The sequence below is a fragment of the Salvelinus namaycush genome, chromosome 12 (assembly GCF_016432855.1).
Source record: "Salvelinus namaycush isolate Seneca chromosome 12, SaNama_1.0, whole genome shotgun sequence".
NCBI lineage: Eukaryota > Metazoa > Chordata > Actinopteri > Salmoniformes > Salmonidae > Salvelinus > Salvelinus namaycush.
This window is the reverse complement of record NC_052318.1, coordinates 42,306,465-42,319,857: the sequence shown is the minus strand read 5'-3', so window position 1 is coordinate 42,319,857 and position 13,393 is coordinate 42,306,465. Positions and strand designations below refer to the sequence as shown.

The 13,393-nt window shown below is 46.1% G+C and overlaps 1 protein-coding gene across 1 annotated transcript in view; it reads left to right on the top strand.

Annotated features, from left to right (window-relative positions):
• Positions 1-4,510: 4,510 nt before the first annotated feature.
• Positions 4,511-13,393, top strand: part of LOC120057259 (spectrin beta chain, non-erythrocytic 1-like) — a 58,075-nt gene continuing 49,192 nt past the window's right edge. The window contains exon 1 of the mRNA XM_039005809.1: positions 4,511-5,116. Coding sequence (XP_038861737.1) covers positions 5,008-5,116 — 109 coding nt within the window. The 5' untranslated portion in view covers positions 4,511-5,007. The remainder of the gene's footprint in view (positions 5,117-13,393) is intronic.

Genomic DNA, 13,393 nt, shown 5'->3' with positions numbered 1-13,393 from the left:
AGCTTACTGCGGGAGGTGTTAGAGGTAGAATTAAGGGTTCTCCAAAGTCTACGAGGGACGGGCAGATCTAAAAAACAAAAACAAAAAACACTTGTTGGGGTGGGAAAGTAACTCCACGCGGTTTCAAGGCACCTCAACTGACCCCCCCCCCCCCGCCTCTGTTCCCCTGCAGGTTGGATGGTTTTCCCCCAGCCCCGGTCACCATGAGCACCATCTCTCCCACCGACTTCGACAGCCAGGAGATCCAGCAGCAGTACAATGACATCAACAACCGCTGGGACCTGGCCGCAGAGACCGACTGGGACAATGAGAACAGCTCGGCGCGCCTCTTTGAGCGCTCGCGCATCAAAGCCCTGGCAGGTAGGACAAGGCCCCAGGTGTTAGCGCCGGCTTCTGCGTGTGTGTGTGTGAGTGTGAATGTCGGGGTGTATGACGAGTGTGTGTTCCCAGTCCACCGTCCTGTTGTGGAACATGACCAGCCACGCTGGTTGCAGTAATGTGGAGGCCCAGCAGAGGGAAGCACCAGGCAGCTCTGCAGCCAGAGGCAGCAGCATCGGGCACCTCTGTTCTCACTCTACCATTTTAAACAGACAAAATATCTCTGTGGTCACACATACACACAACCCACCCCTCAACGCTGGAGGGAGAAACTGACACCACGACTTCCAGCTGTGGTATGTGATAGTATAGTGCTGAAGAGAAAGCGCTGTTTAAAGTTTAGCCTCATCACACATTGAAAAGCAACCCTTCTCCTTGTGGTAACAGACTCATTCAGACTGTTGGCTGTTTGTCATCTACAGTAGGTCACACTGAACTGACTAACAAACTAGTGTGACCTGAGTAGTGGATGTGTGTGTGGTTAGTGGAGGTGTGTGTGTCTTTTCATATAGTATTTGACAAGGTGTGTGTGTGTGTGTGCGTGCTCTTTACTCATCTCCTGGGAATGCCACTGATACCATCTCCTTTTGACAAGTAGGAGCTTGATGTGCACATTCTTTGACATGCTGCAGCAGTTATCTCTCTCTGGCTCGCTCGCTCTCTCGATCTTGCTCTCTGTCTCTCTCCTTCTACACTTGTGTTCTGTTCTTTCATTCTCTCACTCCATTCATGGGATTCCCCTCTGTGTTCCTATCTGTTGACTCATCCTCTGCTCCCCCCTACACAGCGAAGGAGGTGCGAACATCCCCTGTGCTCAGGATCATTTGCATGGGTTTCTCCCTCATTTGTATAGACTCATCTATGCACAGCTAGCTCGAACTGTCACGTCCAGGCCTCCGTAGTCTGAGGATTAGAGTCCTATATGTCATGCGTAGTCTGTATCTACGGACTACCAGAGCACAACAGCACTGTGACTTCCTTCAGCAGCACTCTGGTTACCTGTCTGATTCCTGCCATGGCCTAGAAGTGCCTCCTTCCCTCAGCTGTTCATTTGAATACTTCCTGCTTGTGTGTTGGTGTGACTCATCCAACTGTGTGTGTGTGTGTGTGTGTGTGTGTGTGTGTGTGTGTGGCCTAGTAAGCTCTGGCGTCCCGCGACGTCTTCACACACCTGTCTGGAGTGTGAAATGCCTGGAAGGTAACATGGCAGGTAGGAACCAGGGTCACGACCCACTGACAGACACGGGCTGAGTGAGCCGTCAGAGGGACGGGGAGAAGGGAACACAGAGGGGGTGAAAGTGCATGTAATGAGGCCCTCCGTGTGGAGCCAGAAAACTGATGCCGCATTTCCACTGCCGATTTAACCCAGTGAGACGCGGCCGGCACCCGTGTCTCACTGGGCCATGGCCCTGGCGGACCCTGCTCTGACTTGAAGCCAAGGCAAGGCCTTAAGTACTTTTCAGCTGGTATTGACAGAACAATGGCTGACTGAACTAGATCACCTTCTCACAAAGCAACAGTCCTGAATGATACGGAGGTTGTTGATTCTGCTCGCCTCAAGTCTTTAGTGTCACACTCCTGATGGAAACACAACACTAGAGCCACATTAGCATCAAACACTGCCGGCCCACCGGTGTGGGGTTAAGTGTCGTTGGGAAAGCACCATGACAGCCTCAACTCTAACACCGTGCCTCGCTCTCTCCTGCGAGAGGAGGCATCTGGTTGTTCTTTCTCTATCTCTTGCCCCCCCCCACCACATATCCTCACTGAGAGGAATGTGCAGAAGACGAACATAATAGACCCTCTAGCACCATCAGTGTACAGGCCTGTCTGAGTGATACTCTACATCCTCCTCTGTCCTCCATTCTGGGGTTTTAGTATGACCTCTGTGTGCCTTTTGCAGGGGCAGGAGTGTGCTGAGCTGCGTGTGGGGAATGTTCCCGGGCGCCTCTCCTTGCCTGGGTCTTTGCGGAGGAGTTGCAGGATGTGGAGATGTTTACTTTCAGCCCCGCCAGTGGATCGCTCCTCTGCTCCTCCCCCCCCCCCCCCCCCCCCCCCCCCCCCCTCACATGCTTCACTCCCCCTCTCCTCTCGCTCCTCTCTTCCCCCCACTCACATGGTTCACTCCCCCTCTCCTCTCGCTCCCCCCCCCCTCTCACATGGTTCACTCCCCCCTCCTCTCTGCTCCACTGTCTTGGTTATGTCCGTAGACCGGGCCATTATCTGTAATTGCACCGTGCTTCATACAGGAGCTCCTGCCAAATGCTTCCTTGTATACTCTCCCCTCTTTTTGTTTTCACAAGTTGCAGAAAAGGGTTGTTTATCCAGCCCTCTGTACAGCAAGCGGACAAGCTGTTTTCTAGAGGAAGGAAGCTTCTTTATCCCGAGGCGTGAGCACAGTTACACACACACACACACACACACACACACACACACACACACACACACACACACAGAGACCTGCATGTTAACAGGGATGTTTGGTATTTGGTCAAGACAGCAGTGAGCGCACCACCGAGCTCTGCTCTCCTCTCATCGCCCCTGGCGACAGAACCCCTCACCCCCCCAGTGAGAGGCCTGCGTCTGTTCTCTGGGCCTCATTAAGCCTCTTCCTTCTATAAAGTGCTGGTCACTCTGAAAACCCTGGCCCCCTAGATCTTCTAATGCCAGCAGGCCGCAGGGCTCCTGTACTGTACAACCAAAGTAGCCCAAACACAGCCTGTAAAACAACAGATCTGAACACGTGCCCCATGGACAGGGCAGGCTGTATGTACCCTTACCTTACCCCCACACCTTACCCCCCACACCTTACCCCCCACACCTTACCCCCCACACCTTACCCCCCACACCTTACCCCCCACACCTTACCCCCCACACCTTACCCCCCACACCTTACCCCCCACACCTTAGCACGCACACATTCATGCTACACACACATCACAACCGCTGCGACCGGATTGCTAAATACCGCACAGTTATAAACACTTGAACCCCGATCCCACCCCTTTCCCAAAACACTTGTAAATATTGAACTATAAATTCGACCTTCCTGTATTATACTTAACATACAATGGTTTATTCTATTCTACTGAGCCGTTGACTTTATGTTCATATTCTTATCTGTTATCATTTCTTATTGTTGCGTTGTCGAGAAGGAACCCGCAAGTAAGCATTTAGTTAGACGGTGTATGCCACGTGTATCCTGTACATGTATATGACTAATACAAAAGTTCAAACTTGTATCCTAGGGGCTCCTGTATGATTTAGCACAGCCACTGGCTCTGACCTGACTTGTGTGAAAAAGAGAAGGGTTTACCCCCAACATTTCCTGTAAGAAAGCTCATTTAATTTGTTTCTAGTGAACAACGCGGCTGTGGTGTGTCATATCCAGGTCACTGGAGGACTTTCTGCTGCTGCAGCTAAGTGTTGAGCACAGCACTGAGAGCAGTGCAAACGGCTGTTAAGTCGACTTATTTCTGAGGAATGCATTGACATTTCTATTTTAGTAGCGTTAAATCGTTGTGTTTGTGTGTATGAAGACATGCGGGAAATCGATGCTTAGGCGTTTTTGATTAGGTGGGCCTCAGTGTACAGTGATTGAGCACGCACGCACACACACACACACACACATTCACTCATCACACTCCGCTGCTCAGGCAGGAAAGAGCGTGTTGCTGCTGCTGCTGCCAGTTTCTCAACTACTTCCTTCCTGTCTTAACGCCTTATTTTAGTCCCGTGGGGCGGAAAGAGAAGAGAGAGATCATGTAAGACTGAGACAGAGGATGGGAGATCAACAAGACTAGACACTGGCTGACCACACCTCCTACACTACCACTGTGGCATTGTAAAGGATTGGAATGATCCATCTTCTGCCTCTCCCTACTGTACCTTGCTGAATGGTTAAGTCCACCTCACCACTCCTCCAGCCGTCCCCCCACCCCCCTCCACTGATCCAGCCCATCCACCCGCTCTTTTCTCAGGCTCCTCCCTAAAACACACCTTATGCAAATGACCCAGCTTTCCGTGAGCAGCAGACTTTGTTTACACAGCCATCCGACCACAGCCGGTTCTCCTGTTGTGCTCAAACAAGGTGTGTGTGTGTGTGTATGAGGCTGAATGCGCGCTCAACGTTTTGGAGGGAAGAGCCAGTGTTCATTTGACTGTGAATGTGAAGAGAACTTCTACTGCTCTAAAAGTTTCTACTTTGCTCAGAGAAAAGGTGTGTGGCACAGATTCCAGAAGAGGTGAAAGAGAAGAGAACATTCTGTTCTGAGTTTTGTTTGGAAAAACTCCTGCACCTCTGTGAAGAAGTGAAAGGAGGATATATTTTTTTGAAGTGGAGGATAGCATGGCGTGCTCTGCTCATAATCTCTGCTAGAGGCGAAGGACTGGGATTTTACGAGGGAAAAAGATCCATAAAAAGCACGTTTTGGATCTAACGGAACTTTCTTCAACTAAAGCCTGTAGCTTCTTTAGTAGAATCTACAGGTAGATAGCTAGCTCCTGTCCTGTGGACAGCCCTGCTGGCCCTGTGCTATGCTGGAGAGCCCACTGGCCCAGCCACGCTGCAGAGCTCCATACCTGAGGTTGATTTAGAGAGGGAGAGAGAGAGGAAGAGAGCGCTCCAACATGGAGCTGGACCACCAGCGAAACAGGGAGCCCTGTCTCTCCCCGGCGGCGTTTGTTAACCAGGTGCAGTACTCCAACATCCTGGAGGGGAGATTCAAACAGCTGCAAGGTAAGAGCTTACTAATGGTCTGGCCCCTGCCTGGGGCAGGCTGGATTAACACTTATTCTGGTGGCTCCTAAACCTGCTGGAAAAAGAAATGGATAATCTGTAGAGCTTTTTGGCTCCTGATGTAATATATGTTGTTGGGTTAGAGTGCAGAAAGTCCATCCAGAAGTCCCCAGTTCAGAGAGATGAAGAAATGACTCCCCCAAACATTTCCCCCCCCCCGTTTATTCCTGGTGTGCGTGGTCAGCTCTGGCCCCACACCGTGTCTCCGTTTTGTGTGGCCTGTGTTTCAGAGTATAGCGCAGGGGGCTGTGTAGCTCCAGGCTCCTGTCCCAGGTCTGGCCTGTTCAGGGGGGTTAGAAACACTGGCTGGCCCGACAGATCAGCTCCAACTGATCACCAGGCCACCTGGCTCTCCATATCCAATTACAGGCCTCCGTCAGTGGCCTAAGCCATGCGTGGTCCTGGGCACGGAAGTCACCGTTGCCATAGTAAGAAACACAGTCAGACGAATACAACCCAATAGCTGGTTGAAATTGTTCAGGGTAAAGGTTTGAAGTGTTTACCCAGCAACGATCCATTCCATGGGGCCTCCCCTTACGTACATCTGGTGATCCCCCTTTTCAATAGAGCCGTTATAAGGTTGAGGTGCTGTAGCAGACTAGCAGTAAGGAGCAGTGTGGGTATGCGTTACTCGGTATTTGGTTTGTTTATTTTGTCTATCTGGGGTGTGTGTGTGTGTGTGAGACCAGGTGTGCCTGGCTCCTTTGAGCTGCACACCTCCCTAGCATGGGACCATTAGGCAGGGTTAGATTAGCAGAAGTGCGATGCAGTCAGTCAATGAAGTTATCACTAAAGAGCATTGTGTTTCATCGTTTTTTTCTCTCTGCCTCCTCGCCGTCTTAAAGATTTTAAGAAACGCCGTCTGGGATGGAGCATTTTCAAGGAGTTGACTTGTGGTGCAAGTCCACACACCCTACATGTTTGAAATTCTTTGTGTGCTCTGATGATATTTCACCTCCCGGGTTGGGCAATCTGTCCAGTGTCACTAAGGCAGACGCGCAGGGTTTTGTTTTATTTGACTTGAAATCCCCCAGGGTTTCATAACCTCCTTGACCTCCTTCCACTGTTCAGTCTGAGGTCCCCCCCCCCTTTACCAGTCAGTAGGATCTTTCTCCATGATAAACCTGTTTATCTGTTAGCTTCTCGTGTTCAAAGAAAGTTTTATTTGTGTGTGTGTCTGACACTCAGTCCATCTGCTGGTAGGTGTGCTGGTGTATCCAAGCTAAGCTTTAGGTACAGGGTCTACACAATGACTTCGGTGGAGATAAGAGTTATGTAGTGCACGGTGGGGGTATACTATCTTACATGTCCCTTCACTTGAAAAGAGGGAGCCTAAATCCCACCAATCAGTGTGAAGTTCAGCGTTAAGGAGTGGTAGCTCTGCGCTTAGCAGGATCCGACTCTCTTTCAGACGGCTTGTGTAAAGTCTGAAATTTGCCTCCGACTCTGACCTTTTTGTCAATCATCTCATCTCCAAACAGGAGCTCAGTCTGCTGATGCCAGACAAGATGTACACATCACTCGCATACCGCTCGCATTCACTTCACTCACATACCCAAAGTTATGAGGTGACAGCATTTAAGTCAACTGTTGACAAAACATTTAATCTCTTAACAGAGCAGCCTGCAGTCTAGGCCTATAGCAAGGAAGATCAGCCCCCCCTGTCTTTCTGACAAAATGTATGAATGGGTTTTCTGCATTGTCCCGATCCTTCCCATTCTGCCTCCCGATCCCACCTCACCAGTCCTGTCTCTGTCCATGGCATCGCCACCACCCCACCCCCTGTAGACACACTTAGGCACCACACTAGTAATTCCGGTCTGACTGCACTTGAGGCTTATGCTTCTTCTTCCTCCCTCTGTTCCTCCCTGACTGGGGACAGGAAAACTGGCCTGTCTGCTGGGACCGCAGCAGTTTGATAAGACATAGCGATATATTTGATTGATATCGGTACACATAGTTATCGTGTTAATAAAGGCGTCACTGAAGTGATATGTTGGTATGCTAAAGAAACGGAATGTTTCCTCATTCTTGTTGCGTCACCGTCCCTCAGGCGGTGTGTTTGCGTTTGAACATGGTGATCAATCAGTAGGCCGAAGGTCACACAGGACAGGAATGTTCGAACCAGTGATGGTCTTCTCCTGGTTAGCCAGTCATTTGAGACTTCTTTGTGCCACCGTCGTCATTAGCCAATATAGCAGGGCACGTACGGTGCCTTCGGAAAATATTCAGACCCCTTGACTTTTTCCACATATTGTTACGTTACAGCCTTATTCTAAAATTGATTAAACAAAACATTTTCCTCACACACAATACCCCATAATGACAAAGCGAAAAATATATATCTTTTTTACAAATGTATTAAACATAAGTAACAGAAACCTTATTCACATAAGTATTCATACCCTTTGCTATGAGACTCGAAATTGAGCTCAGGTGCATCCTGTTTCCATTAATCATCCTTGAGATGTTTCTACAACTTGATTGGAGTCCACCTGTGGTAAATTCAATTGATTGGACATGATTTGGAAAAGCACAGACCTGTCTATATAAGGTCCCACAGTTGATAGTGCATGTCAGAGCAAAAACCAAGCCATGAGGTTGAAAGAATTGTCCGTAGAGCTCCGAGACAGGATTGTGTCGAGGCACAGATCTGGGGAAGGGTACCCAAAAATGTCTGCAGCATTGAAGGTCCCCAAGAACACAGTGGCCTCCATCATTCTTAAATGGAAGAAGTTTGAAACCACCAAGACTCTTCCTAGGGCTGGCTGCCTGGCCAAACTGAAAAATCTGGGGAGAAGGCCCTTGGTGAGGGAGGTGACCAAGAGTTCGATGGTCACTGACAGAGCTCCAGAGTTCCTCTGTGGAGATGGGAGAACCTTCCAGAAGGACAACCATCTCTGCAGCACTCCACCAATCAGGCCTTTATAGTAGTTGCCAGACAGAAGCCACTCTTCAGTAAAAGGCACATGACAGCCCGCTTGGGGTTTGCCAAAAGGCACTTAGACTCTCAGATCATGAGAAACAAGATTCTCTGGTCTGATAAAACAAAGATTGAACTCTTTGGCCTGAATGCCAAGTATCACGTCTGGAGAAAACCTGGCACCATCACTATGGTGAAGCATGGTGGTGGCAGCATCATGTTGTGGGGATGTTTTTCAGCGGCAGGGACTGGGAGAGACTAGTCAGGATTGAGGCAAAGATGAACAGAGCATCCTTGATGAAAACCTGCTCAGGACCTCAGACTGGGGTGAAGTTTCACCTTCCAAAAGGACAACGACCCTAAGCACACAGCCAAGACGATGCAGGAGTGGCTTCGGGACAAGTCTCTGAATATCCTTGAGTGACCCAGGCAGAGCCCGGACTTGAACCCGATCGAACATCTCTGGAGAGACCTGAAAATAGCTGTGCAGCAACACTCCCCATGCGACCTGACAGAGCTTGAGAGGATCTGCAGAGAAACTCCCCAAATACAGGTGTGCGAAGCTCATAGCGTCATACCCAAGAAGACTCGGGGCTGTAATAGCTGCCAAAGGTGCTACAACAATGTACAGAGTAAAGGGTCTAAATGCTTATCTAAATGTGATATTTCTGTTTTTATTTTATTTTATATTATTAGCAAAAATGTCAACTGTTTTTGCTTCATCATTAACAGGTATTGTGTGTAGATTAATGAGGGGGGGGATCGATTTAATCCATTTTAGAATAAGGCTGGAATGTAAAAGAATGTGGATAAAGTTGAGGGGTCTGAATACGTTCCGAATGCACTGTTATAAACACACGAGTCTCTTTATCTTAAATTACTAACGGAGCCTCCAACTACTGTTTGGAGATCAGTTACATGTCTTGACTCACACTTGTTTTCCCATTGTCATAACATACTCAACATGGTAAAGAATACACCACCAACACTGTGTGAATGTGTGACGTTGTCAGGTTGAAGGTACTGTTGCTGTGTGATTGTTTAGGGTGCCATAAAATCAGCTTCGTATACGGAATCTTGACATTAAAACGGAGTTCAACAATATTAAAAAATGATAGGAAATCAACTATGTATTGACCTTATTGGAAAATTAATTCCTTTGTCCAAGTCACTCATAAGATGTGAACAAAATGCATCTCTGATTCGTATTTTCCTGCAGCTTTCTGAAACGGTACAGAAAATGCCCCTACCTGGGCGTGTGTAGCCACTGCCCAGTCCCCAACAACCAGATGTTCCGGTTTTCCGGAGAAATGGTAAGAGAGCCTGTGACTCGACTTCCTATTTTGGACGTTAAGAAGGCGTCACTCCATCTTAAGAGGTTAATTAAACCTCTTATGGCTGCAAGCCCGAGGTCGGTACACCTATGACAACATCCCCCACCCCCCCCACACTGATTAGCATCGCTAGCATAGCGTCACAATTAAATAGTAGCATCTAAATATCATTAAATCACAAGTCCAAGACACCAAATGAAAGATACAGATCTTGTGAATAAAGCCACCATTTCAGATTTTTAAAATGTTTTACAGGGAAGACAAAATATGTAAATCTATTAGCTAACCACGTTAGCAAAAGACACCATTTTTCTTTGTCCACCATTTTTTCTCTCCACCAGTAGCTATCACCAATTCGGCCAAATAAAGATATTGATAGCCACTAACCAAGAAAAAACCTCATCAGATGACAGTCTGATAACATATTTATTGTATAGGATAGGTTTTGTTAGAAAAATGTGCATATTTCAGGTATAAATCATAGTTTACAATTGCACCCACCATCACAACTCGACTAGAATAAATACACAGAGCAACGTGTATTACCTAATTACTAATCATAAAACATTTCTTAAAAATACACAGCTCACAGCAATGGAAAGACAGATCTTGTGAATTCAGACAATATTTCAGATGTTCTAAGTGTTTTACAGCGAAAACACAATAAATCGTTATATTAGCATACCACATGTGCAAACGTTACCAGAGCATTGATTCTAGCCAAAGAGAGCGATAACGTAATCATCGCCAAAATATATTAATTTTTTCACTAACCTTCTCAGAATTCTTCCGATGACACTCCTGTAACATCATATTACAACATACATATAGAGTTTGTTCGAAAATGTGCATATTTAGCAACAAAAAAACGTGGTTATACAATGACAAAACTAGCCTGAAAATGTCGGGCGCCATATTTGACAGTGATCTTGTCTCATGATTAACTATTCATAAACTTGACTAAAAAAATATAAGTTGGACAGCTATCGAAAGACAAATTAGTTCTTAATGCAATCGCTGAATTACATTTCTAAAATTATCCTTACTGTGCAATACAGGGTTCGCCAAGCGAAGCTATACCAAAGAAAATGGCGGAATATGCGTTTAAAATTTTTCGACAGAACAACGATTTATCATCTTAAATATTTCTTACTATGAGGTGATCTTCCATCAGAATCTTGGGCAATGTATCCTTTCTTGGGTCTAATCTTCTTTTGGTCGAAAGATGTCCTCTTGTCCGTCGAAATGCCCACTAACGTTCGACCGGTACTGGAAACGTGCCCAAAGCTTCAAAGTGCATCACTAAGAATTGCCTCAAAATCGCACTAAACGGATATAAATTGCTATAAAACGGTTTAAATTAACTACCTTATGATGTCTTTAACACCTATAACGAGTAAAAACATGACCGGCGAAATATTACTGGCTAAACCCAAGCTTGGAAAGAGAGCAGGTCCAACGTCCATCGTGCGTCAGGCGCAGCAGGAAAAGAACGGTACATCCGGTCTTTGGCGTTTTATACAGGCCCTGATTGCGCAATCGACTCCATTCAAATTGTCACCTCTTACTGACATCTAGAGGAAGGCGTGGGCAGTGTTTGTATCCTCATAGGATTTACAGGGACTTTAAAACTGACCTGGGACCAGAGGCCAACATTTCTGAAATCTCACTCCATATCAGGAAAAGTGCTGTAGAATGAGTTCTGTTCCACTCAGAGACATAATTCAAACGGCTATAGAAACTAGAGTGTTTTCTATCCAATAATAACAATAATATGCATATTGTACGAGCAAGAATTGAGTACGAGGCCGTTTGAAATGGGCACCTTAAACAGAGCTACTCAATACTGCCCCTGCAGCCATAAAAAGTTAACTCCTCCTCCACATTCACATTGATTGAACAGCGCAGAGAGGAACCTCGCTCGACAGTTATAACAAATTATTATAATAATCTTCTCGTCAAGACCAGTATGTAGACGATCTAGTTTCAGGTGTTTATTTTACGCCTGAAACGTTAGGTTAGTGTGTGTGTCTACACTTTGTGTAGCCGTTAGCGATGATGCTAATGATAACCTTCTTGTGGTAGAGATCTAAAGATTTTTCCCAAAAACTTTTTAATTAAACGTTAACTACAAAGTAGCCTATGCCTACCTAGCAGAATGATGTCATGATTATATGCATGAATCCAGTGGCTATGTATTCTTGCAAACTCTGCAATAACATGAGCGCTACATAAACATCGCTAACCAAACAACCGTCTCTTGCTTGTGCGCACTTGCATTAAAGGGTATCTACACTTCTTTTAGTTATTTTTTCTCCCAGATCTCAAAAGTTGTGGACTTAGAACCTCAAATGCTGTTGTTTTTCTATATAGAAGGCAAAAAACGGAATTTGGGAAGAAACTCAAACGGAATCAGGTAAAAAATAAACTGATTTTATAGGGCCTTATTTGCAGCTGTTTCTCACCACAGTACAGCACAAATCTGGTGAACTATGTGTTCATCATAATTTACATGGCAAACACGTAGTCTTTACTTGGCAAACAAAATCATCCAGTTAAAAGCTGTACTGTAACCAACAGTAAGTCAGCCTTAAGCCCTGTTCAACTGGAGATGCCAGTCTGGGCATCTAATTGTTTCAATGCAAACACACAGGCTAAAGGATACAGTCCATCATCACTGCCTATCACATGTTGCCATGTTGATAGGCATGGTGAATTTGGTTAGGTAGTGTGTCCGGGTCCAAAGGGTCACTGTCCCTGGTGCCAGTCACCTCTGCCTGCACTTCTGAGTAAATACTGATGTGTGCTTTAGGAGGGACTGCTCAGTAGTCATTAGTGTGCCTCTATTCAACCAGAAGAAAAATAACATGTACACTCAACCATTTTAGACACCAAGACACATCTGTTGTTTTGAGGGGGGCGTGACAGATCTGCATATTTCCGTTAGGGGACACCACCTCTGAGGTGTGCATGTGCAATAACTCAATTTGCCTTTACACTCCTTCTAAACAACTTGCTTTTTTAAAAACTTTTGTGATGGGTAAAGTTCATAACAGATTTTAGTTTTGGCAACAGAAAACTGTATTGACATCAAACGTTTCATCGATGAGAAAATGTCCAGAATGCCGGCCAAAATCCATCTCGTTTCATCTTCTCCCACCCCATTTGGTAGTGAGTTGAAACGCCAAGCAAATGCTTCACATTTACACATCCGGTAAAATGTCTGTCTCATTGTGCCATCTTTGTCTATAGGCTGGATCAGGCCTACCTGATTTTAAACACACACGAGCCACACGTCAGGCAGACGTTATCGGAGCGTGAGGTCTGGAACCAACAGGCCCAGAGACAGTTTCTATCTACAAGCCATCAGACTGCTAAAAACTTGAACTGGACTGACCACCTGCTCTGATTCTCCACACCTTAACACACTCATTCATTCATGCTACGCACACAAAAACTCCTGCTACCAGACTCTTATTATGAGTGCTAAATACAATTGAGTGCACAATTTAAACACTTCCCCCCCAAATCCACCTTCCCCCAAAAACACCTGTAAATATTGGACTATAATTTGTGCCTTCCTGTATTATACTTAAGATACAATGTTTATTCTGTTCTACTGAGCCATGTACTTGGTTTTGTATTCTCATCTTTTATTTCTTATTGTTGAAGGAACCAGCGAATATGCATTTCATTGGACGTGTATACCATCCTTGAAACCCATTTGATTAGGCTGAACATCATGATCTGCCCAGCTGTTGACCAGATAAGGGGAATCAGAGAATGTCAGTTAGACAGGTGATAAGGGTCATTCCACACCCTGTGGAATTGATTTGAATAATGATCTTGCACTGTCACAGTGACTTAGTCTGACAAAATGTGAGGTTTTGATTGCGAAATAGGATAACAGCGGTATGCTAGTTCCTATAGGGTAGAATGTAATGGTTAACCCCTTGGTGT